The sequence below is a fragment of the Dromaius novaehollandiae genome, chromosome Z, assembly GCF_036370855.1.
Source record: "Dromaius novaehollandiae isolate bDroNov1 chromosome Z, bDroNov1.hap1, whole genome shotgun sequence".
NCBI classification, from domain to species: domain Eukaryota; kingdom Metazoa; phylum Chordata; class Aves; order Casuariiformes; family Dromaiidae; genus Dromaius; species Dromaius novaehollandiae.
Window position 1 is genome coordinate 512,611 of NC_088132.1, and position 26,846 is coordinate 539,456.

The 26,846-nt window shown below is 38.7% G+C and overlaps 1 protein-coding gene across 4 annotated transcripts in view; it reads left to right on the top strand.

Annotated features, from left to right (window-relative positions):
- Positions 1–26,846, top strand: part of RNF38 (ring finger protein 38) — a 131,117-nt gene that overhangs the window by 79,266 nt on the left and 25,005 nt on the right. For 3 of the 4 annotated variants that reach the window (XM_064501189.1, XM_026099351.2, XM_026099356.2), the window contains 2 exons: positions 20,340–20,533; positions 25,540–25,753. In XM_064501189.1, the coding sequence (XP_064357259.1) occupies positions 20,340–20,533; positions 25,540–25,753 (408 nt within the window). Of the gene's footprint in view, positions 1–2,804; positions 2,848–20,339; positions 20,534–25,539; positions 25,754–26,846 lie in introns of all 4 variants that reach the window. The other variant, XM_064501190.1, reaches the window with a different exon arrangement.

Genomic DNA, 26,846 nt, shown 5'->3' on the forward strand with positions numbered 1-26,846 from the left:
TAGGACCATATAAAAAGTACAGCTCTCATTGAGTTTCTCATGCACTTAAAACTCCTGTGCCTTTTTTTTTCTTTCTTAATAAAAACAAGGGATGAGGGTGGAACCATGCTCATTTGAGAGCATTTGCGAATGTGAGGCTTTTTTTCCTCCACATATCACCTGATGTATCTGCTGTGTTTGTTATAAAACTTACTTTGATTGTCTGAGAATGAATCCTGTTTTCTAGAATTAAAAAAAATGATCTGCACAGATATAAGCTGTTTCTTCAAAATGCAATGAGAAGGGCCTACAGTGTTTTCTCATACTCCTCTTCCAGATTAACTAATCAAGTAGAAAAGATCAGTTCTTTCTTGCTTTTTCTATCCCCCCCCAATTTTTTTCTTATATTGAGAAGATTGAGCTCTTCTGCACATTACATCCCTGCAGTCCCTAGATGTCTAGATTACATCTGTTAGATGACAGCCTCCCCGTACATATTTGGTAGGGACAGTGGAACCAGCTGCTGTTTCAGCAGTTAGTATGTCCACAAGGTTTGTGATGACTCTGATGCTTACAACAGCAGAGTTCTACAAGCTACTGAGGGTAAAAGGTGTGTTCAGACCCCAACTCGATGGAAAAGAGAAGCCTTTTCTTCCAAAGTTGTTTAAAAAAACCATGTTAACATACACTAGCTGTTAATAAAAATGCAGTGGCCCATGTAAAACAAATAGTCTCTAATGTTTAGGCAATTATCTGCAACTGGTGAGCTTTAAAAAAGAGTTAAATCACATAAACTAAGTCTAGGTTCATACTAGCCTTAAAGATGATTCTCCAGTGTCTAAACATAGTAACTCTGTTTTAGCAATAAGTTAGTTAGCAAGATGCCAGTGATAACATTACCCTCACTAAGAACAGGTCTGTCTTGGCATTTCATTGTATTCAGCCATTTGTAAGTGATACAGAGGGCTTAATTGTCCTTAACTGTGTGAATAACAAAGTAAAGTCTTTTTAGCTATTTCAGCTGTAAAAAATTTCCTTTTATATGAGAGATGGGCTGGGAGAAGGAAGGAATAGAAAAGAGGAGAAGAGTGAGAACTGGGAGAAGCAGAGACCTGAGATGTAGGGAGAAAAGCCCTGACTCTCTGATGGTGGAGACTGCTGTATAGTTAGCTCCCTGTTGGACCATGTTGCAGTAGTGCTGTGTGCCATGTGGGACACTTCTCCCTCAATATTCTCTCTCAGTCTGTGGGATCCCCTCAGAGAGGAAAGAAATTGGAAAAAGTAGAACCTGAAGAGTGCCTTATGCGTAGAAGTACGTATCTCTGTCCTCTTTGAGCTTTCAGGCATGTGTTTAAATACAAGTTTTTTTAAAGTTTTGTGACAAGCAGTTATATTAAAATCACTGTGCATGTGTTGCAGTATGTTGAAGAACATTCTACATCTGCATCACAGTCTGGTCCCATCAGCTTGGTAGGTAGGTTATTTTGTGCACTGCTTGTTTGGTTTGTGAAGCAGATTCAGAGTTTCTCGTACTTGTTGAGCCTTTGTGTTTCTAGCAAGATGGAAAGATTGGAAGAGTGTAGATACTTTGGGATATTACTGGAAAAAATCTGAGCCTAATTTTCCTCAGCTCCTGAGAAGCTCCTGGTGTTGCATTATGTATACCAGAAGTTTCTAATGGCACGGTGTGCTGGGCAAGATGTATATCTTTTGCCAACACAACTGCATGTTCTGATGACAAAGTCAGTGAAGGCAGCCAAGCATGAATATGCTCTGCTACAATTGCTGTTGTAGTAAATTGTCGGTAGAACTTCTAGGAAAAATTTCTAGTGCCAACATGTCTTTGGTGCCCACTGCAGTAAGGGCATCAACTACGCTAGTATGAAGTATGTTTATATCGGTGGAAATGCAGTCTCTCAGGTGCGGGTTGAAGTTTGGACAGGAAGGTTTTAAATCATCTGTTGCTGTTAAAAGTATTCTTATGTCAAAAACTGGGTTATGCCTCGCTAAACATTAGTTCAGGTGCTTAGGTAGCAATTTGGCTCAATTCAGTGTTTGGACAGCCTTTTAAACTTTGTTAGCAAATACGATTAGCTTAAAATGAACGTTTATTTAGTTTTCCTGAATAAGAAGTTCTGATCTTCAGTGCCGAAAAGCTGGTTTGTCCATTTATGTATATTATGGTTTATAGATATATTTGTGTGTATATGTATACATATAACTTAATGTGGGGGAAAAACTTAAGTGGAGATAGTGTGATTCTTTCAAAATTGTCTTAATTACCTTCTGTATATCGACATACCTGTATGTTAGTTTCACATCCCTAACAGAAAAAGTTAATGGTGACTACATAACATACGTAGAAACTGATGTGTAGAGCAGACCTTGGTGTGAAGACAGCTTTCAGCCAGACTTCTCTTCAAACTCCTTGTCCCATCAGCTGGAAGAAAAGAATTATTTAAAAATTGAAAACCTGATCTTCTTTTGACATGTGGTTATATCTAAACATCTTACCTTGATTTCACCAGACTTTTCCTCTTGCCTCTGTAGCAGTTTAAAAATTAGATCAATTTCAGTTCATTTAACAGCATCTGAGGTAATTTCTTTGTAGTGACAAATTCTTAAAAGTAAGCATGCAGAGTTTGATGTGGGTTAGCCTTGTACACAGGGAAATTATCCATTTTTACGTAGCTACAAATTTGTTTTAGTTAGAAACTTATTTTCTGTCTTATTTACATACCAAAATAGGAGTTCAGGATTCTGTGTATTCATGGAAATTGCAGTTACCACCATCTCCTGAAATGGCATTTTCTGTATTGTTTTAGGTGGTGGTGATGTCAAAACATGGACACTTGAACTCAGATCTTGGTAGGTAATTGAAAGATGAGCTGGTATGAAATGATAAACCGAATATATATGTATTAACATTGTTAAATACTAGTAATACTTGTTGCATGGTTTTTACACTTGCATCTTTTAAGAGAAACAGTTTGCAAATATTTAGTAAGATGATTAGGACAGGTTTTGCTTACTGCTGTAGGGCATGTCAATTGCAGGAAGCTTCTGCGGAAACAGCAATTCTTGTTTTGGTTTCACAGTGCTTTCCTTGTGTTATTGTCCTCCTCAGTGGCAAATTTGAGTTCAAAACTTAGACAATAAATTGAGGTTTAAAAGATGAATGCTTTTCCAACAGCTGACTTTGTTCTTTATTAGAAAGAAGATTAAGCTGATTTCTTGTCTGTATTGAATATTAAAATAAATACTTCATGCCTTTTGTTTAACAGTATTGAAGTTGCTTTGGCTTATTTGAAAAATAAGGATTGCAAAGGATATTTCAAAGGATTTGAATTCTTGTGTTCACGCAGCAATTTCTGTTTAAAAGGCGCTTGTTCAGATTTCTTCCTTTGACATGCACATAGTATTGAAATTCAGTTTTAAGAACTTTGAGATGGCTGTGCTTTTCCTTAATTCTTACAACATACTTCAGCATTGTGAAAGGAGTTGCTTCAGATGTGATGCATGTGTTCCATTTTAGTACACACTGTCCTTTTCGTATAAGCAGTAGAATTGGAAAAAAAACATATCTGTAGCTGTACTAAACAGAATTTGCTTCACTTCTTATAGAGGGTGCTGCAGTGTGCCAAATAGGACTCTTGTGCCTGTTAAGATTCACATACAATAAAGAAATATTCCAGTGTTTTCTATAAAAAATTGTTACCTAAGAAACAAATTCTTAAGACTGTTTAAAATATTGTATCCTGTGTGAAACTAAAAGCAATTTTGGTTTAGCTATCTGATGGTTATTGTTTCATGTGCATCTTAAACACATAGTTAACCAAGAGTTGCATTTCAGAGAAGGAATGGCTGCAGGGGAGGCTCTGGAAATGCCTATGAAGCCTGTCAGCCTTCAGTTGAATAAACAGCATACTCATATAAACATAACACATTCAGGTTAATGATGTGTTTTGATCATGAGTAAAATGAAGGGTTGCAGTTGGTGGACTGTGCTCTGTGGTATCACTATTGTATGCCTTCAGATCTTTTGCAGAAACGCTTCCCGCGTAGAATTCATTGTCAGTTCTGGTAACTGAAGGAGAACGCTGGCCATTGTTCTCAGTGTCAATAAACAGGAATTAATCCTATAAACTATAAGTGAATTATGGATGGCCCAGAAAGATTACAGATGAGTGTTATTGGTACAGTTGATAGACACATGAACTAATAGGTATAAAACATCGTAGCTTTGAACACTAAGAAATAAATTTACTTTTTATTCCTTTTTTATACCATGGTTGTTAGTGTGGATCTCATTTTTACAATACAAGTTATGTTCCTTTTACTAAATGCTATGCAAATTTTCCCTATTTCAATATCAAAAGGAATACTGAATTCATAGAAATTGGTAAGAAACCTGATACATGTGAACCTGTTACAGGAAACCTTTTACTTATAACCTGATATTCTTGTTGTAGTTTGACTTCCATTTCAAGCTAGACTTATTAATTTTTTCTTACCCCCACTGATATTTCAAAAGCAAATTGGAGGAAACATTGTATGCCTCCTTTCAAGATGATCTGCACTGCTAAGGCATTTTCTGTTCTGTCTCATAGAATTGAAATACAGAATATTGCCTCTATAATCCTACAAAGAGGGGAAGCCAAGAGTACAAGCTTTCTTCTGAACTATTTTTTTTTCTTGTGGATTGCCCTATAGCAGTAGAAGCGGCTAGTGCCATGCTTGGGGTTTCTTTATCACTCTTTCTGAAATTTACATCCCAAGCACTAGTTACATATCATTTTTCTTAATTCTTGACAGTCTCAGAGGGCAGTGGTATCTTATTTTAAATCCTCTGAGATGTACCTAGTATTCAGTGTGGAGACATACTCGGGGGAATCCTTACTGTCTGAAAGGTAACTGTTGGAGCTCTGCCCCAAAACAGTGTTCGAGTGGCTCTTTCCTCCAAGCTGTTAAGTCCTTTCACAGAAAAACACTCCTAGAAGTTTATGCTTAGCATTCAGCAAAGATCAGTTACTACCTTCCTTTGTGCTGTCCCCTAAGACTTTTGGACCTACCCCAAGAATTGGCTTATTTTCACCTTCCTTTCAGACCACCTGAGTTTTTTGAGACAGTTCTCAGATTTGGAAAGGACTGCTTTTCTTTGCTAAGTTTTCATTAGACTAAGTGCAAATTGTCTCCATGTTTCTTCTTCAGGAAGCCTTGTCTTGTGTGCGCTCAGCCAGCAATGTTGTCTGACACTCACAAGTGTGACGCTGAAGCTTGACTAGAAAAAATGATTCTGTATATTACTGGTAGTGATGTTTTTCACCGAGGTCTTAATGGATCTTGGAAAACTTCTTATGATGCATTGTTTAATACAATTACCAGGAATGTTTAGGTTCTCGGGTTTGGCTTTGGTATCTGGAGGATGCAGGGTGAAGAGGAATATTAGCATTCTTGTTCTCTCAAAGTGTACGCAGTGTACCTCTGCTTTACGACTTTGTTGTGTGAGGCCATGGAGCTCACTATCAGTACTCAGAAAATTTTCCTGTTCCTAACAGTGGAGACCTGATGTCCGTTCCAGATGTTTTATTATTCATGAGAACAAATAAAAAGGAAGGATGGCAGTTTGAAACAGAGATCCTGAATCCTGTTCAATGCTGCAAAAGCTGAGTAAGCAGTGTTTTGTGCTCAAGTTTCACTGGCATAACTGTGTCAGTTAGCAGTATAAAAAAGATCACTCCGTTAATCAGCGTGACTAAGCCAGCAAAATTCCTAGGGCAAACCCACTTATACTGCCAAAAGATTCTTGTTGCTGATGTTTATTTTGTCAGCTAAAGTTATTCTAAAGAGCTTTTGCCAATAAAAGCTGTATGTCACTGCAGTGTGATTCTGCTGGCAAATCTTTATAAATAGACATGTCCTTTGTCATTCAGCCCTGTGTCCAACTGGATAATCTTTGTTTATTTTTTCTTGGAAAATGCACAGCAGTTATGCCTCGAAGTGGTCAGTCTGTTCATAAAATTTGTAACTTTTTGGCCATTTTTGCCACAGCAGTCTTTTAAATTGAGAAGTTTATTGCACGTTTGCCTCTTTTTAGTAATTTAAGTTTTATTTATTTCAAAATATATTTAAAAGAAATGTCAGGCTATATGTATGGATCCGAAGAGCTTTTTGTCTGTCATCTTGAAAGTTAATATGCTCATGCTTTTTTCTTCTGTTCCCAGTAATAAAGCAAAGCAGTAGTGTTAATAAGTATATTGTTTCAAAATAGCAAAAAGCAACCTTTTTCTCATTCCCTTAATTGAAAAGTTAGCAATACATTAAAGACTAGTAGCACATTCTGGCAGCCTGTTAGCTACATGGTTAGGAAGTGGCCTTTGCTGTTTTTCATTTTGCTTCACTTTTTTCCTATGGTCAGTATCACTAGTACTGACTGGAGGCCTTATTACAGTTAATACATCTTTTCAGTAGACTAGATTTTTCCAGAAACATGTGATACTGGCTCAGACATTGCAGAAATTATGCATATTGTCAAGTAGTAGTATTCTCCTACAGAAATAGCATGCTTCTAACAAGAGAAGAAAGCGTGCTTGTGTGTGAATCATAAAAATGAAATAAAAAAATCTGTTGTGTCTACCTGCCAGCATACTTGGAAATACTTATTGTTTTAAAAATTCCAAGTACTGCAATTTTTATGCTTTCTTTGGGAAACTATTCCTTACCTTAGTGCATTTGAAACAGGAAATCTTTTATGGTATGTTTAAATACTTCCTTTTCCTTTTCCCCTAGTTTAGTGTCCAAAACCTTGGTTATAGCAGCAGGTTAGAATACCTGACTGTTGTAAATACTATGCACTTGTGAGATTACTTATATTAACGAAGTTACTTTTGATCAATTTACATAATTTTTGCTATGTAAATCCCTCCAGCATACTGATCACTTTAGTTACTCTTACCTGACATCTGTTCAGTTTCATTTTATAAATCAGTAACGTAAGTGGGGATACAATTAGGTAAAGGGATAAAGCATGATATTCTGTGAAACCTTGAAATGGAAAGGTTGTAGTTGACATATAACTGTAAAAAAAAATCTTTTCTGTCTGCCCTGTGTAGAGAGAAGGGGAAAAAGCTGAGCTCGAAGTAAGTCAAGAATGCATACAGAGGAATGTATGCCTATTTTAGCAGACTTTCTTGCAGGTTCCAGGAGCTGCTTTGTGAGTACATAGCACAGTTTTCCAAAAAAAATTTGGATTACTTAGGAGAGTGTTACCACTAAACCAGTCATCTGTCTCAGTCCCTGTGTTGTCAGTTTGGATAACTTCACAGTAATTTTTGCAGCAATTCATTAAAGTAGTGCTGGTTTTTCAGTTTGCTACAAGAAAATGGTTATGTTCATGATGACATGAGCAGCTCCACCAGACTTCTCATTTACATGTATAATGGGGCCAGCCTAACTGTCATACATGGGGTTTGTTCTTTGTAGCCTTGGGTGCAGTTGGTGTGCTTAAGTAAATTAGAAAAGTTCAGTGTTAAAGATCATGCTCTGTGTGACAATTGAAAAAGTGTTGCGTAAATCTGTGAACTGAATATTAGTTGTTGCTGTGAAATAACTGCTTTCCTGTTAAATTTTGCTGATCTTCTCTAGGGCATTGTGGGTACATTTTGTCAGTTATTTCACTGCTATTATTCAAATGGTGAGTGAGCATCTGTATTTTGCTGAAGAATAATTAGCAATTGCTGCTCAGCAGTACTTCTGTGTACCTTGGTATTGAAATTCCTCTGCTCATTCTGGTTAGTCAAGACTTAATAATCACGAAAGAGGTTGTAGGTCATGATATGTTGCATCGACAACAAACAATATTGATCAAGCTAGACTTTACAGACATTTTTGGAATTAACTTTGTGTGAAGAAGTAAGATTTGCTACAATATGCCATTAGGATAACTGATTAGACCCCAAAGGCTTCAGGGAATGTGTAATACGAGGACATGCTCTGTGTTTTGGATTGGCTTCCTTCAGAAGCACTTCAGCTGTTCACATGCTGTGGGTGTAAGGCCAGTGGTGAGCTAGGAGTGCTGAAGGCAGCTTTGAGTGCCTTCTTTGCTTCAGTCTTTACTGGTAAGACCAGCCCTCAGGAATCACAGGCCCTGGAGAGCAGGGAGAAAGTCTGGAGAAAGCAAGACTTTGGTGGAGTAGGGTAATGTTAGAAATCACTTAAGCAAACCTGACATCCACAAGTCCATGGGCCTGCATGAGATGCACCCATGAGTGTAGAGGGAGCTGGTGGGATGTCATTGCTAGGCCACGCTCAGTCACCTTTGAAAAGTCATGGCAGTCAGGAGAGGAGCCTGAGGACTGGTAGAAAGCAAATGTCACTCCAACCTTCTGAAAGAGTGAGGAGGAGGACCCAGGGAACTACAAGCCAGTCAGCCTCACCTCGACCCCTGGAAAGGTGATGGAGTAGTCAGCATGGATTCCCCAAAGGGAAGTCATGCTTAACCAACTTGGGAGCCTTCTACGATGGGATGACGGGCTGGGTAGATGAGGGGAGAGCAGTGGAGGTTGTCTCCCTTGACTTCAGGAAGGCTTTGGACACTGTCTCCCATAACATCCTCATAGGTAAGCTGAGGAAGTGCAGGCTAGATGAGTGGACAGTGAGGTGGATTGAGAACTGGCTGAAAGGCAGAGCTCAGAGGGTTGTGCTCAGTGGTGTAAAGTCTAGTTGGAGGCCTGTAGCTCATGGTGTCCCACGGGGTCAGTACTGGGTCTGGTATTGTTCAACTTATTCATCAGTGACCTGGATGAAGGGACAGAGTGCACCTACAGCAAGGTTGCTGATGATGCAAAAGTGGGAGGAGTGGCTGATACACCAGAGGGCTGTGCTGCCATTCTGAGGACCTCTCTCTCAGGCTGGAGAGATGGGCAGAGGGGAACCTCATGAAGTTCAACCAAAGGAAGTGCAGGGTCCTGCACTTGGGAAGGAATAAGCCCAGGCACCAGTACAGGCTGGGGGCTGACCTGCTGGAAAGCAGCTCTGTGGAGAAGGACCTGAAAGTCTGATGGACACCAAGTTGACCAAGAGCCAGCAATGTGCCCTTGTGGCCAAGAAGGCCAGTGGTATCCTGGGCTGTATGAGGAGGAGCATTGCCAGCAGGTTGAAGGAGGTGATCTTTCCGATCGACTCCACCCTGGTGAGGCCACATTTGGAGTGCTGTGCCAGTTCTGGGCTCCCCAGTGCAAGAGAGACATGGAGCTACTGGAGTGAGTCCAGCAAAGGGCTGCTAGATGATGAGGAAGCTGAAGCATCCATCATCTGAGGAAAGTCTGGGAGAGCTGGGCCTGTTCAGCCTGGAAGAGAGAAGACGACTGGGAGGAGGGGGAAATCCTACCCATGTGTCTAAGTATTTGAAGGCAGGGTGTAGGGAGGATGGGGTCAGGCTCTTTTCAGTGCTGCCTAGTGACAGGATGAGAGGCAACGGGCTCAAACTGAAGCACAGGAAGCGCTGTCCGAACATGAGGAAAAACTTCTTTACTGGGAGGGTGACTGACTCATCACGGGAAGAGCTTGCCCAGAGAGGTGGTGGAGTCTCCATCCTTGGAGATACTCCAAAGCCCTCCAGACACAGTCCTGAGCAAAGTGCTGTAGGTGAGGCTGCTTGAGCAGGGGCCGGGCTCGATGATGTCCAGAAGTCCCTTCCAAACCCAACCACTCTGTGATTCTCTGGTTCTGTCACTGAAGGAATGCCTGATCAGACTTCACCTTCCAGCTTCCTCTTACAAAATCCACATAACTTTTATGGGTGCCATTAATGCCGTAGGAGGGCTTGGGTCATCTACTGTCCTGCGGAAGTTATGCTCTATGGCATAACTATGACACGAGGAAACAACTTTCCACCCTGAGATGTACCTGGTCTTGGCGTGGACTTGGAAGCTGCAGGCGTTGATAGTGCACGGAGTAAGGTACACTGCTAAAACAGGAAGAACAGCTTACTGCAGATCCTCCTTTCTCTCCCATGGCTACCACGTAGCTGGAGAAGCCATACTCCATGGGAAGCAGCATGGTGTGTGGGGAGGGTATTTCATTTGGAATGGCAGTTTGCAGTAAATTGTAAGTGACTGGCAGCATCTCGCTGGCAGGGCATGTTTATTATAACCAGTTAAGATGTCGAATAATGGTTTGTGTTTGAATAGAAGCAAGGGAGTTTATACTGAGAGCTTAACTGGGGAGACAGGGAACTGCTTCTCCATATGGTTGGCCTAAATATATGCAGCTGTGGATGTTGTCATTTTGCCCTTTTCCCAGATCATATAGATAAATGATATAAACAGTCCATAACATCAGTCTCTGATACTTCTTTCTTTGCCTATCTAGCTTGTTGGCATAATTCAAATATGAGGCAGTGAAAGTGTAAGTGAACTTTGAAGTTATCAGTGGTTGGATCTGTCCAAATACCTAAACAGATGATAATTCTTGCAGTTTATTATGTTGGTTCTGGTATATTAGTCAGCTTCCAATTCACAAAAACATTTTGTCTGAAGTGATTTTCAGTCATATTTCAGTTAAGATTTTGAGAAGGGTAGGGTATCAGATATTTTACTGAAACAAAAATATGGGGTATTTGTTGCATTTGCTTTATCTCCTGATTTTATCATTAATTTTTTAAAAGAGGTAAAAATTTCTAAAATCAGTATACTGGGGTTTTTTGGTTGCTGTCCATTAGTGAATTAAAATCGTATTTGGTTCACTAAGACAAGTTGGTTCTTTTGGTGACATATATTGCATACTTGTTGAATCATTACTTTTATGTTCTGGTGAGAGTTATTTTTACTGAGTCTTTCTTAATTGTGAAGATAGGTTTTGTATTGGAGATTAATATTTTTATATTTATTCTTTTGATCAACAACAACATTATTCAGTCTGATAAAGAAGTAATGTCCTTTATTAGCTTAAATCCTTTTTTTTTTTTTTTTTTTTTTTTTTTGTTCTTCTTATCTCTTCTGAAAAGGTTTTGGTGGGTTTGAATTTTTTAGCACTAAGTGTATTTGAAAAATTTAAAATTTAATTTAGTTCTTAGATGTCAGCTACTTAGCCTCCCCTTCTGACCATAAGAAAACCAATTTCCTTCCCTTGCTGAGTTACAGGTTTTCCATGCATGAAGAAGTGGCCAGTGGCAGATCTTTTCACTTGCTGCTAATCACCCTGCTAAGCTGTCAGATACCAAACTGTGGCCAGAAGGACTAGGCCTATGTGCCACAGTTTTGCAGTTAAGAATAGGGGACATCAGAGGAACCAGTGGGATGTATCCATAGTAAGTTTTTGTTTAGTGTAATAATGTAAAGTCAACAAGCTACCTTTATGAACATGAGAAGGGATATTGAGGAGTAAACAAACTCTGCTGTTTTTTCTTCATCTTTTTTTTTAATATTTAGACCTATAAATGAATCCATTTTGATTAGTTGTTTCCTTGCTGCTCACTAATATCAGAAGATGTAGTCTATCCAACACTTCATTTGTCAGGTGATGTTCCTAACAGGTAGGCCTGTTTTTGCAGTACTGCATTCATACCAGCTGTGTGGAAATAGGTGATGTGGGTAGAGATGGAAGAGATTGTAGGAGCACATGTTCAGGACTGGGCTGAAGGATTTGCTATAATGTGCGCTCCTTATTTTGAAGACCAGCAACATCTTTGTGAAGGAAAGATCTTATACAAGTTACAACTGTGGCAGAACATTGGAGCTTGGTCTACATGAAAACATAAATTTGTAACAAACCTCTTTAGTTCATGTGCTCAAGGAACTACTTGTTTGGGTAATGACATATTTCTCACAGATTTCTTGCAGTTGTCTTTATAAATACATAAGAAATTGGGAAGATAATAGAGTAAAAACTTTTGGGAAGATGATTAAGAACAACCTCCAAACTGTGACGGTGGTAGGGAAAACCTGTAGTTTTCAGACATGTCCATATATTGTTTTGTCCCCTTTTTCTATGCTAAAAAGCAACAGGAAAGACTGGAATACAAATATTGTGAAGACGATGTCAAAGAGACAGAGCAAGTGTGGAGAACAGACTAGGACGGAAGCAGAAATGTTGAGAGTTGATAATGGTAGTGTCTGTGAGGCAAAAACTCTTTAAAAGAGGAGAAAAAAACCCACAAAATCTGATAGAATTGTGAATTCCCACAAGTGTTTTGGGACGATAATGAAAAACTTTGATCAAGGATACACTGAGTTAAGTCGAGGAGAAGTCTTGGCCATCCTGGCTTCTGACAGAGGAATTTGTGGAGTGAAAGGGAAGGTTTCCATTTACTGTGAAGAAACTTTTAATGAGATGCTGAGCAGCTTCATTTGGGTTCCTTTTGTAGAAACAAGGAAACTGCAAATTATAAGCAAGATTCTGAACTCACTTTTCAGTGAGTATCACTTATCAGAAAGTGATACTGCCTCACTTTTCAGTCTCTGATGTGCAAAAATGGTTCATTTACTGCCCTCTTCTGCTTGAAATGAAAACACAGAAACATTATTGATCTGTTGTTTGGGTAGGCGGTGTTTGTACCCTCATTCAAGAAGGGGAGATGAATTGCAGCTGCAGTCTTTATATGAAAGGAACTCTTCTGACTTCCAGTGAGAGCATCTTGGCCTTAAAGGATCTCCTGGAGTGTGACAGTCACCTAATGGTTGGTTATTCTTTTGGTTATGACCACCTTCTAAGCTATAAGCGGTCTGTTTTGGCACCACTGACTGTTAGGAAGAGCTACTGTACACTGCAAAGTTAATTAATATCTTACAAAACTTTCTGCAAATATAGCTTAAAAACATGTTAAGTCGAGTTAATCCAGCATAAACATTATTTCACAGTTCTCTGTACCATTTTGTTTGTGTCACCTTCTCGAAGTGTGCACAATATTTTTTGCATTGTTTGCTCTTTTACTTTAAATGATTTTGATTGTGCTACTTAGATGTCTGCTTTTAATATTTCATAATAAAGGTGGAATTATTTATTTTGGCTTTTTACATCTATTGCATTACAATTAGGTCATGGAAATGAAGTTGTTTAAAAAGGACTTCTTCAGGCAGTCATGTTTTGCTAAATGTTGTCAAATTTAAAATTGATTATTCAGAGATAAGTGCTACAGTATTTGCAGAGTGGGACAGATTATTCCCTACAGGAATACCACTGTTCATGTGTATTCAGTTGTGAGTGCATGTTAGAAGCATACAGAGGAAAGTGATACATGCTTATTCATTGAATGAACCATTAGTCCAATGTACCAGAGACTTTCTGAATGCTCAAAGGATGAGAAATTTGTCTGATATAGGTATTTTTTTAGTTAACATTTGTGTTTGAGATTAAAAGTTGGATTTTCAGGCAGGATTGCAACTTAAAGATGCAAATATAACAAGTTGCTGTAAAATACTACATTTAAAAACGCAATTAAGAGGAACAACTGATCTTTTGCCATTTAAGGACCTAAATTGGCTCGCTCTTCTATCTCCAGAAATGAAAAACAGTTTCCTCAAAGATGCAAAGCATCCTAATTAAGGAATTGCTCTTTCCAGGCCCATGAGATCATTTCACACTAGTTTCTTTCCAGCAGCCTGAATGTTTCATATTGCTTGACATTTAATAGAGTCAGAAACTTAACGGTGCCACTTTGAAAAACAGTCTGTTCCAGGCAGCTACAAACAACTTTCTGAAGTGACTCTTTTGCAGTATTTCTATGACTTTCTATATCAGCCACTGTGAGATTTTTGCCATCTTTAATTTCCTGTGGGCATTTTTAAAAAATGAAATGTCATGTTAACTTTGTACTGAAAAACTAAAGTTTGGGTAAATTGTCCTACTATATTGGAAGATTCTAGTTGCCTTTAAACTCACCTTGCTTTTATAACATGGGTTTGGGAAGTGTTTTCCTTCATTTTCTGAAAGCTTAAGTCTACTTGTTGCATTTTGTAATTAAACACCTGCTAGGTCGAGTTCTGTTGAATTACAACCTCAATGTGACTGTCTTTTAAGACCTGTGAAAATATCAGCTACTCAAACTGACGTTATCTTACCATAGCATTTGTCTTGAGAAGCTCTTATTGCAGTTGTAAAATGCCTTCAATGATAAAAGTCAATTATTTTTACAAAATCCATCTGTTTAGTAATTCCTGATAGAGAATACAAGTAAATTTATTACACTACATATCGGCAGTGATTTTTGTGATTCAGAATAAAAAAAAAAATACAAATAGCTGGGTTTTTTGTTTGACAGTAATTAATTTGCAAGAGATTGATTCTGAGTATTTTAATCTTGGTTTTGCTATTTTTTTAAATGAGAAAGTAAAATAGGTCTGTGTAAAATAGGAAACTTTGCACTGAAGTGAAACTTGTTAAAATCTGTGAAAAGCCATGGTCTTGCTGATAATTTAGAGATGTTCTTAGCGTAGCTGGTGATGTACTGGTAGTTGGTAGCTTGCTGGGTTCTGCTGGTTTGTCACATCAGCGGTATTCATGAACAGCAACAATGCGTTTACCTCTGAACTCAGAAAATCTACCTAAGGATTTGGGATGTCACCACACTTTTCCAATGATTTATGTCAGTTGTTCTGAACTTTCTCTAAGCTGCCCCTTTCTTTGGAAAAATTGGCAGTAGGTTCCCTGAGTACTCTCCGAGAGAGCTGAGGACTTAAGAACTTTCTTTTTCTCTCTCCCATGTGCAGTCAGCTATTACTTGATGCTATTACATGATGATATTGTTAGCAGAATGAGTTTACAGTATTCTTGTCAAAAGTTTTTGTATTTGGTTTCACGCAGATGGCCCATCTCTACAACACAGGGCTACAGTGTTTGTGTAGAATTTACAGAGTGACATTTCATATAGTATGTGGCAGTGAAATTTACTACTGTCGTTGAGGTTGACTCTGCTTAGTGGTGCAGCTACTGTGGATGTGTGGTACAGATATGTCCGGTTAAGTTGCAGGCTGATCAGAGTTACTCAGTGGTGCTTAAGCTAGGCTAAAAGAAGCTTGGAGATCCTAGACAAATACAGAAAATGCTCAAAATCGTTGGGCAAAGTTTTATACAGAGGATGTTGGCAGGAGAATTAATATATGAGAATTTGGATAAATACATAAAAATTATTGTACAATTGTATGAACAAAAATAAAACACTTTTGGAAACAAGGTTTCATTGTTCTTTGCCCCTTGACTTGTGCTTCCACTTCCCCCATATGCAGATTACAGTAACACCAGTTCTCTGGTACCTGTAGTACAAACCTCAGACTAGTTTATAGTTGTATGCACACTTTTGTCAGTGGTCAGCAGGCATGTACTAATTATGGTACATAACAACTGAGTTTTGTCTACCTTTCCCTCAGTGGGAATAGTCGTTTGGCTTTTTCGCTCTACTGGATGTTAACTCCTTTATCTTCACAAAAGGTGTCAGAATAGAACTTAAGATCTAAAGACACTGACAGATTTCCATTGAAGCTAATTGATGAGCTCAAAAGTTTTTGTGAGCGATAGACCAACAAATATCAGATGACAGTTAGAAATATATTTTTAATCTTTCACTATTACTGAGGGTAATGGCAGATGAGCTGAATGATTAGTCATTGGAAAAAGCAAATCTAGGACATGCTGTGATGCAGAGATAACTGATGGCAAAGAATCACAACTACAGGGTCACTGCAATCTATCTGCTGTACACTTCCAAGAGCTTCAGGTTGGTTAAGTACAGCTTTGCACTAAAATGTCTCTGTCTTAAAATGCCACAACTAAGTTAAATTTCCTCATTCCTCTGTTGCTTTCTGGAGGTGAGATGCAAAAAGACGTTCATGCTGTTAAGCCCAGCTGGACCTGGTTGACTCCATCCAGCGTCCCGTATGTGTCTGTACACCAAGTTTCTTTGTCTTGGTCATGGTGCATGGCTCTGCCAGAGCATACTAAACCTGAGCCGAATTATATCTCAGATAAGCTCATTCCTGGCCTTTGAATTAGCTGTAGCATTTGGAGACAGCTGGTCTAGTCAGTATTTTTACAAGTGTAATCAGAGTATTAGAGACACTGGAATGTGAGTAGTTGACATTTATAGATTCTTTGCACGTAGGTGGTATAAAATACTGTTTCGTGGCCCTTTTGACAGTCATAATTCTTTGAAATTGGTTGCAATCATTCACCTTTACCATTCCGTATCAAGGAAAACTTACTGATTTTTTTTCAGTGTTGATCCTTGAAAAAAGGAACGCGCCCTAAAAGGTTTATAATGAGCACGGTTGGGTTGGTTACAATCCATCAGATTTTACTTCCTATGTAGAACTTTCTAAGGAGAAGGCTCTGCTTGATAATACTCATTAAGTACTTCCTATGAGGTGAAGGTACTCGGATAAAAGTTATTTTTAATGTGAAGATCTTTTTGTGCTGTAGGATAACAGCAGTCCTAAAGCTGTGATTGGAGGTATAGAGAAGTTTTATGTCCGAATTATTCCTCGGGGGTATTCTGTGGGAATATGCAGAGAGTTGAAGAGAAAAGTGATGTTAGATATTGACAGCAGTTGTTTTTGGTAAGAATTTCCTTCTTCAGTGGTTGATCTTCTAATCAGCTTGTGTGTGTAATCTTTGTGGTTTAGCTGGAACAGAGGAACACCTCTAGGTGTGTTGTCTTCATCAAAATACCGTATAAGTTGGAACAGCATTTAGACAAACCACAAAAAATTGCTAGAAGAAAAATAAACAGAAGCATAACAAACTGCTGTATGTGTCTTTTTTTTCCCCCAGTAATGTGTTTCAGTTAAAGGATATTTTATGAGTAAACATGCTCTTTAATCACCTTTGGCACTGATACATGTGGAGATTCCTTAGGGCACAGAGATAAGAATGTATTGGGGGTATCTAACTGTGAATTGTCTGACTTCTAGGGATGCGATTGCATTTTTTTTGTGTCCTGACATTAAGTTTCATCTCCTAGCAATAGTAATAAGATGCCTTTAAATACAAAGTAATTTGCATAAGTGCTCATCTTGTTCTTTTTCTTGAATTAATATTTCAAATAAGATAGCATTTTCCCCTTGTTAGGTAAAAGCTAGATGCAATGTTTATGGTAGCTGCCAGGCATTCTGTTCTTATTGCTTGTTGGACAGAAGTAAAAACACATTGCAGAATGGCTGTAAAAAGCAGTGGTAGTCCCAGAGAATGTTTTAGATATTAGCAAGATGGAACAAAAGTGGTTTGGAGATTTGGGGAGCAATCATTGTTTCTGAAAATACTGTATTCCTTGAATAAACTATTATACTTATGGACTGATAATAACATAGATGACAAAATTACACTGGCTGTAGCTAGTTATTCCATGTCCTTGTTGAAACTGACATGAAAACAAATCTCGAATTTTACAGGATTTGTCTGTCATTAATTCCCTGTGCTTTCCCAGATGCCATTACAACCTTGCTACAATCATCACATGAGAATTGGTTTCTTAATTAAAGCCAAGATAAAACACCTTTTTTATTTTATTTTTTTTAATAATGGCATCAATCTGCACATAAGTTGGGCTTAGCTACAGGCTATTTTATTTTCAGTGCAGCAAAAAGCATAATTAGGTTTTAAAACTATACTTTTGTAGTATTAAAAATGATTTTATCTTTTTTTTTCTAATGGCAAAAAAGTTAGAGTGAAAATAGAGTCGCTTAACACAGCAACTTCACACAGCTAGCACTTACAGAGTTTTGGAATAGCTGTGCTAAGTAGTAATTTGGAATGACGATGAAGGCTAACTACCTAGCAGTTTGCGTCTCTGCTGTATTTGAAGTGGTGCACTCCAAATACAAAAGAAAAATTAAAGAACTATTTTTTTCCAAGATAGACATGTTTTCTACAGCATAGGATGTGTTTGTGTTAAATCTAGCACTTTTCCTTAGGATTAAATTATGGCACTAGTAACGAGGTCTCCAGCCAAAGCTATGTACAAGGTGTATTGGGAAAGCAGTGATTATTTTGTTACTTCACTGTATTTTGCTAGCTCCCAGCTTCACTAAACCCTGTGTCTCCTTGCTCCATCCAGCCTTGTTTACCTGCCTTTCCCCCTCCCCCCCGCCACCCCACTGTGTCCCTTTGAACAACTTCAGTCATCCTGGTATAAAATATTTACTTCTCCCCAGCCTGAAAGCTTCAAGTGAGGCCATAAATCATCCTAGTCTTTGACTTATTCTGTTGGAACAGTAAGATAAGTTAAATAAGCAGCTCTGTGAGAGGTGGAACAAATGTAGCTTGATTTCTTAATGGCTTGTCCTTTGGCAAAATTCTCTAGAATCTAACAGGGTATGTATTTTCACACAATCTTTTACTGTTGTCAGGGCACTTCTCAGGTATCTCCTCCAGTTTTTTTGGTGTTTAAACAGGTTGAGCTCCTGAGGGCAGGTGCCCTTCTGGAAGAATCACCCTTTACCTGGGCATCTGCTTTCATGAAGCTTGAAGACTGTGTGTCTTTTGACCTGTGTTTTGCTCTATCAAATTCCAGTGAAATTGGTTAAGGAGTTCACAAGTGATTAGGTAACAAGCAGATACACGCAGGAGCCTTTTTTCCTGAGCAATCCAAAGCTATAAAATTAAAAATGGGCAACCCCCATGTACTTTGTGGGTACTTTTTTTTTTTCCTTTTTTGGTGTATCAGCTTTTTCTCCTGCGACATCATTACTAGTGACTGCTTGCATGAAGCTATAGTAGGGGAAAACTTCGGTTTGTATTACATGACTTGAAAGCGTGGGGTTGAAAAGAAGTCAAAAAAGCCATTAAGTCAGAAGAGAAGAAAATCACTGGGCAGAAGTTATCTTATAAAAGATTGTGCTTTTCCATTATACATGCTGTTGAAAAGAAAACTGGAGGACAGGTTACCTATCAATTGATACCCATCAAGAAACAATTGATGATGATCAGAAAATAATAGTCAGGCACCTGCAAAGCTGATCGTCAGCAGAGGGACCATAAGCTACAAATACATCTGACACAGAAGGCCTCTAACAAGCTCTGGATTACCAGGCTATGACAGGGGGAGTTTGGGAAGATAAAGCCACTGCAGATAAGTTCAGTTTTCTCTGCATCAGTAATCTGCAACTGAATGAAAATTTGGGGTCATTTCACTTACCAGAAATAATGTGAGGGACTGGAATGGAAGTGGAGGACTGAAATGAAAGTGATGAATTGAATGGATAAGCTGCAGAGCAGCAAAACGCGAGGATTTGATGTGCACCAGGAATGTTCCATCAGAAACATGTATAGTGTTTGATGGATTGAACGATGGATTCATCATGGTAGTTCATGTATTGGTTTCAGTTTTTATGTATTCGGACAGTAAGCTCTAGAGCAGAGTCTGTATTGATCTGTGGTTTCAGTTGTATGCTTGTTAATAGCATGAGAACTTATAATTTTGACAAAACAGTGGCAGGGGAGTGAAGGGACATCTGTTGCCTTTGCAGCTGGTTTCTGAGACATCCGTGGGAAACTGTGACAAGAATGGCAGTTTAATCCATCTACTTAGTGAATCAATAGTACATACCTATGGAGAAGTGAGATACAGCCAACCATTTTAAGCAGGGACGTGCAATGGAAAGGAGAGGCAGTTGTTTGTGTTCAGGACAAAATGGGAGAGAGTTACTTGGAGATGAACAGCTTTTTATCACTGAAAACTGTAGGTACTGTCCATTTCCAGCAGAACGTCAGTGAAGTGTCCAGACTTAACCAGTGATTGATGACTGCTTTTGATGAGATTGTATGTTAGTACTTGCCAAAGGCCATTATTATACTAATAGGTTGAAAGGTGAAGCCATGCTGCCAGACTATCAGAATTAAAAATGGCTGCAGTACAAATCAAATGCCTGATCAGCCATGTAAAAACTGATTTGATAGGACTGGGATGCAATGTTGAGCTCAAGAACTCTGACATCTGTTTACTAACAAGTGTGGATTCCATTGGTGCAAATACTGTGCTTAGACCATCTTTTCATGTGCTTATACCTTTTCATGCATATGTGGCCTATAAATGCTGAAGAGGAAGAGTGTAAAATAGGATCTACCTTATTTTCTTAAAGTAAATGTTACTCCCTTTTCAGATATAATTTTGTTTTTACGTGGCCATTAAAGTTTAAGATATCTGATGCTGCTAAAATATATTTTAATAATAATTCCTTTCAGAGTGAGGGAGCCATCACAAATTTGCATTATGAAGGCAATAAATTGGTAACTACTTAGAGGTGTTCAATTTTATGATGTTTTAGCCTAGTCTGCAATACGTCCTTCTCTGCAAGCTGTGAAAAGTAATATTAAAGTGTCAGTGTGGGCTGTAACTCGCTTATCTGGAGTTTTTTCTTTTTGCACTGGCATAGAGTGAAGACAGTCCTAGTCCCAAGAGACAACGCCTTTCCCATTCAGTCTTTGACTATACAGCAGCATCACCAGCTCCATCACCGCCAATGCGACCATGGGAGATGACATCAAATAGGCAGCCTCCTTCAGCTCGGCCCAACCAACACCACTTCTCAGGGGAACGATGCAACACACCCGCGCGAAACAGAAGGAGGTAAGCAAGCTGTTCAGATTAGGGAACAATTTTTTATTCTCTTTCTTTTCAACTCAAGGGGGGTGCATTGCAGGCAACACTGACTAGATCATATGGGAAAATATATTAACATTTCCTTTGAGTTGTAAATTATTACAATTGTAACCGAAAACACTGTTGAAAGCAATTTAAGTTGGTACATTTTCTCATAACTTTTGTGAGTAGGCCCAACTTAGGGGAAGGATTACTCATTAATGTTTTCAGTTACAAGCCAAGTTCTGTCTTTCATTCTGCACTAGAGCAATAAGCATTTCAAAAAATGTAAGGAGATTAGAACAAAAACCTAAAATCTTACTTCTCATCAGGGTACTTTTAAATGTATTAATAGTTCTTTCTGTAGTACCGTAATTTTCACTGCGGTTGCACTTCATTCTTACATAAAAGCAGTTTAAATGAGAGAGACCTGGTTGGAGAGAGTGAGGAGGTTAGCATAGTGTCATGTGGTTGCTAAGGTGATTGGTTCAGATATTTTAGAAGTTACATTTCTGTTTTGTTTTTTAGCTTGTGGCTCATAAAATTCTCAAAGCAGAGATTTTGGAATGAATTCAATTAATCGTGGAAGAGTATAGTTTTGGATGGCGAGGCTGAACTGGTACCTGGATGATAGTATAGGAAAGTATAAAAATACAGACTTCTTTACTACTAAGATTAATTATCCAAAACACAAGCTTTCAACTCCCTATAATTGGGCTCAAAAATGTTGAATTGTCTAATGCAAGTTAAAGCATGCTGCCCTCTATTTCCTTCAGAGAAATATTATAGTTTGATTTCCACTAAAATTGAAGTATCTATGCTTTTTCATGAATGCACAATATTAGACTTGAGATCAGAAATATAGAAATGATTTTCTTCTGACTCCATAAATAAAGCCTGTCAACCATGATCATGCAGTGGTAGTTTGGAGGCAAGAGACTTAAAAATACACTGTTTTCATCTCTGTTTCAAGTCCACAAATCTGAAGGGTTTCAGTCAGTGACATTCAAAATGGCATAGATCTTCACAGGGCTTGTCAAACTTGAGAAAGAGATTGACTTGTCAACTTGCAGTGGGTAGTTTGGTACAGTGGTGCTCCATGGGGGCATTTGGCCCATGAAGTGTGTTATACCTGAAAATGCTTTGAACCAAGATGCTACATTTGGGATTTTTGCTTGGCACCCAGCCAGCCTACAGAGATTTCTTTGCAACTATTCATTACTGTCTCCTGCAGAGTAAGCAGAGTGCTTCACAAGCTATATGCGTGGCACCTGAATCTAGGCAGTTTGGAGATACTATGGCAGGAAAGAGGAGAATGGGATGTGCAGGAGATGGATGTACGTGGGTGTCTTAAGTAGAGTGTCCTGGCAATGAAGTGCAGTCAGTTGTCACCTTGGTAATGGCCTATGGCTTGCAAATTAACCATCTTGCAAATGTAGACACCAGAGTCACCTCAGTTTAGAGCATCTTCCATCTGACAGAAGTAGTTAACTTGGCCACAGCATTGTGCGGACGCAACCTTGGTCTTTCCAGGGTCAGCTCACCTGCTTTTGAGAAGGAGCTGCTTTTCCTTTCACTGGAGATGTTTGAATGTCTCAGCACTGGGTTCCCCTGCACTTGGGAGTCAGGAGATGTTTTAGCTTGGATGCGCTGTTGAATTTGAGATGGCTGTAGCTCAGTTATATAGTAGAAAAGCACCCAATCTGCTTTTCTGGAACAGGATCATTAGGGGAATGAAAAATGCATGTGTCTGTTCCGCAGGAGTTTTTTTGAGTTTTAGAGCAGTGGAGCCAAATCAGAACTAAGAACCGCTGTCAAGATCAAAGCCTGATTTCTTAAGATCATTGTGAGTGCATCTGTTGTTAGTAGTTTACTTGAGATTACGCTTGTGCTTTTGAAGCAAATTTCCTGATTGTCCCCGTTTTCTTTGCTTCTGTTCCCATTGCGGAGCTCATGAACTAGATTCTTTTCAGATGAAGTTAAGCTGAATTCTAGTTCTAAGTAGGCATTCAGATCAAGGGAACACAACTAGGGCTAGTCCAAACTAAACCCCTGAAATGTGTGTAGTGTGGTTACCACTCTGACCTAACATCATCAGCACCAGCTGTTTTGTCCTATAGATCCACTGCTGTTGGTCTGCAAAGGCTATATCTGTATTGTGTTTTGCAGTGGATTTTTTCTGAGTCTTTATTAGCTGTATTTTTCTATTGCCTGGGGTACTGTTTTAGACCATAACCTCTTTGTATGAGGGATTTTGTACTGTGCCTAGCACAACAGTGTCCTAATTGTAGTTCAGTTTTTCAAATTCATCATAAGCAAATAAATACGGCGTTTGAGAAGGTAGCCTCCTGCCTTCTGATCTGGATTTCAAGAAAGAAGATGCTAGTCTAGTTCAACTATTTGTATAGATAAATTGTGAAAGTAAAAACACACTGCGTACCTATATGAAACAGAGAAGGAAGTTCCACTTTGTCTTTACCAGTCATTGTGAAAGGGGGAGTTCTGTCCCATTTGCTGTGCCTCATCTTTCATCTGTTTTTCCTTTCCTCCTTGCCATAAAGGAATTCTGAACTGAGTAACAACATTTAAGAAAGTGCTACCGCAAAGAAATCACCTTTGGTACAGAATACTGAGATCAAGACTCTGCAGTTACGGACAGCTTTTGATGGCTATTCCTAGAAGTTTAACTGATGCATTTTTCTCACTGTTTTCATCCTGCCTACTTTGTCTTAGGTGGGCATGTCTTTTTTCTTAAAATGTAAGTGACTGGGATCCATAAAGGACTGTCACATACCATGTTTATACTGCACATGTAGGGTTGTGTGTTGCTTTTCTTAAAGGCTTTGAGCACAAGTTTATTATGATGTTAAGACCTGGATCTAAGTTATTATTTAACTATTCTTCATGAGTCATTCACAGTCATTTAGGAAGTGTATACAGCTATGTGTCTGGATGCTCTGAATTCTGCTCAATGAAAAGTATTGTTTTTTTCCAGTGAATCCGACTCCATTCACTTTAAAAATTACTCCAGAAGTGATTCCAGTTTTTGCTGTCTTTGCTCATAACTTTGGTTCCATGAAAAATGAAAGCTCAACCTTTCAACAGAGGGACATAAAAGTCATTTTATGAGGATCTACCTTGTCGAACAATCAGTATTGTTGCTAGTTGGGGAATTTCCTTATTTGTTTTTGCAAAGCATTGGTGCTGTCATTGGTAACCTTCCTCCACTTCCTCTACTTCCTCCACTCCTACAGTTTTTCCAAACAAAAATCATTGCATACAGACTTTGTTAAAAGCATTTAGAACATTTTTTTGTAGCATGGAACAGCAACTTCGAAGCTTTGACTGTAATACTCCAGAAAAGTAGAACGTCTTTTGCATTAAATGTTAATCTGCTCTGTGGTTAGAAATCATATACACCAGTTTAATGACAAAATATTGAACAGATACAAGTAGATCATACTAGTAACACAGATGGAGAGTGGGACAAAAACTCTGGCAAAGGAGGTTGGGATTAAGACAAATGTTTTAATAAAACAATTAAAATTGTAAATTTAGGTTCTCTGTGCTTGACAAAAACACAACTTGTGTGTCCTGACATAGTAATTTGTAAAGAAAAAGGAGGCTCTGATGTTGTTAGAATGCTGTTTTAGAATCTGGCATTAGGCCTTTTGTCTGACCGGGGGTGAATTACTTACCATCTGTTTCAGTTCCGTGAAAGGCAATAATAGCATAAAGCCTCTATGAAGTAGAGCAGAAAAATAGTAGCCTGAGACATGCTGCTGTATCTTCGTAACAGTATATGAATAACTGATAGTGTGCTCTCTCTTCCCCAGAGGACTCCTATCTCACTCAGCACAGAAGCGGGACTCAGCTTGAGCAATATCTGGTTTATACAGTGATTTGCTAATGGGTTTCAGGAATATTTGATAATAGCAAGAAGAAGAGTGAGAGTCAAGAATCTTAGGTTTTCTTCCAAAGTCTGTTGGAGAGGACATACTCCAGTGGTCACAGACCCTATTCCATAACCAGGAAAGCATTTCATCCCTTGAATTATCTGTTGTCTCTGGGGCCTGTCATTTACGTATTGTGGGAGATTGGAAGGCATATATTGAATTAATTGGGTGATGGCAGGGTGGTCATGTGTTTCAAGTTGAAAGCAAATTATTCAAAACTTTTAATAGAAGGGTTACTACTTGTGTGCGCTTCACTTCCTGAGGATTGAACCTGAGCCGCTGGTGTCTGATTTGCAGAACTTTTGACTCTGAATACTGACAACTCTGATCTGAGCAACATACAAATAGTTATAAAAGGATATGTCATCAGATCCCAGGCCTATAGATTGGGTACTCAAAATCAGTGGGTGCTCTGGCCTAAATCAATCTACATGACAGTTCTACACTGTAAAAAGGAAAGATTAGCAAAATCACAATTTCCTAGGATCTTCTGAAAAGAATTCCGTGAAGCACTCAGATACTTAGTGAGCATGTAAGAGCTTAAAAAAAAAAAAGTTATCTGTGTCTTCAGAACAGTCTGCTGCTTTGTCTGCTGTTACTTAGTGAGCGGCAGCCATTCTGTGCCCTGGTTGGAGCAAGAATCCTGGGGAAATCTGTGATCATGTGATTAAGGATTCTTGCCTAGCATAAATGCACAGGAGTCTTCTGAAGTTTGCTGTCTTGACATTTAAGTGTTTCACATGGCAACAGGAGTGATTTCTTTCTAACAGGTTAATGTTTATATAAAAGTGCTTCTTCTGGTTTCCTCTAGTGCATGAAGTTACATTCTACTAAGCACTCTTCCATGGAAATGAGTGTTGGTACTAAGGCTTTCAGAAGTTTTGTTGGTAAGAAATTGCATTCCGAACTAATAAAACTGTTCCAGTGAATTTTTCCAGTGTCAAATTTTTCCTGATACTGGATTCTCATGTGATCTTAGTTATTAAGAAAGTGTTATGGTATTTATGTAAACTCTCATCTTTTTTGATGCCTTTCCAGCCCTCCTGTTCGACGTCAGAGAGCAAGGAGAGATCGTCTGTCTCGACATAATTCTGTTAGCCAGGATGAAAACTATCACCACCTCTCCTATGGACAGCAGCAAGCAATAGAAGAGCCCCGAGCCTTTCACCCACCGAATGTATCTCCTCGTATGTTGCACCCAGCCGCTCACCCGCCACAGCAGAATGCAGTGATGGTTGACATTCATGATCAGGTGAGGGTGTTAGAGTTATGGACCTGAGCATGCTGTGGAAATCTTCAAGATCCCTCTCCTCCCCATATTAGCTGGCAATGAAGATCATGTAACAAAAATATACGTGTACAGCATTTTACCTCTTGAATATTGTTGGTTTATGGAGGGCTGCAGCAAGCAGTGAAAACAAAAACCAAGAGTCTTAATAGGGAAGAGTGAAAGTTAACAATTTGTCAATGCATATGTTGGCATCGTTTTGTAGGCCTCCGGTTCACCCCTTTGAAATGCAGTCCTCCTGCTTCTGAAGTTAAATTTAGTTTAAGATATATAGTAATTAAGTTCTTATTTTATTTTACATGAAGTATTCAGGTGTACCTCTACCTTAAGAGTTTTTAAATAATCAAAATACATTGTTTAGGTAGATTCATAGCACTTATAATTGACTGCCTACATAACAGCAGAACTCATAGCATTATTACCACATTAACCATCCTGGCCTCAACCCAACTCCTCCTTAAATGGTGTGAAAAGATGAGCTCTCTGGTTAGTCCAGAAAATAAATAATTAGGTTCTCTCTGAAACATGAATTGGTACAGAGTTCCATAATTGAGGACCTGTAAAGAGGTTGTCTTATTGATCTTTTTTTTTTCTTTTTTTCTTGCTCTCCTCAAATCAGTAGGCTACAGCACAAGTCGCTTTGTAGTCATGAACTGGGGGCAGCACTGGTTATCTGGATGTCCACTTCTCAAACTGCATATGCATAAAATGCAACTTTAATCTGTATGTAAAAGCTCATTTGCATTCAGTGCAGCCATACACCACTAGTGTGTTGTATTTTGTGGGCAGAGCAATGCTCAGTAAGGAAGTATTTACATCTAGAACCAAGTGCAAGAGTGGAACTAATTGTTGTTCTATCTCGCAACTTTCTGTTTTGATGAACAATTGTCTTAGTGCAGCATCTCAAAAATCCAAATCATGCCCCTGCTTTGTATGACAATGTTACATCATGACAAGTCTGGATAAACAATTATTCCATGCCACTGCTGCTGCTTTCAGGCATCATCTATGATCAGATGTCGCTGTTCCCAAACTTGCTGAGGTCTTCCATGGTAGT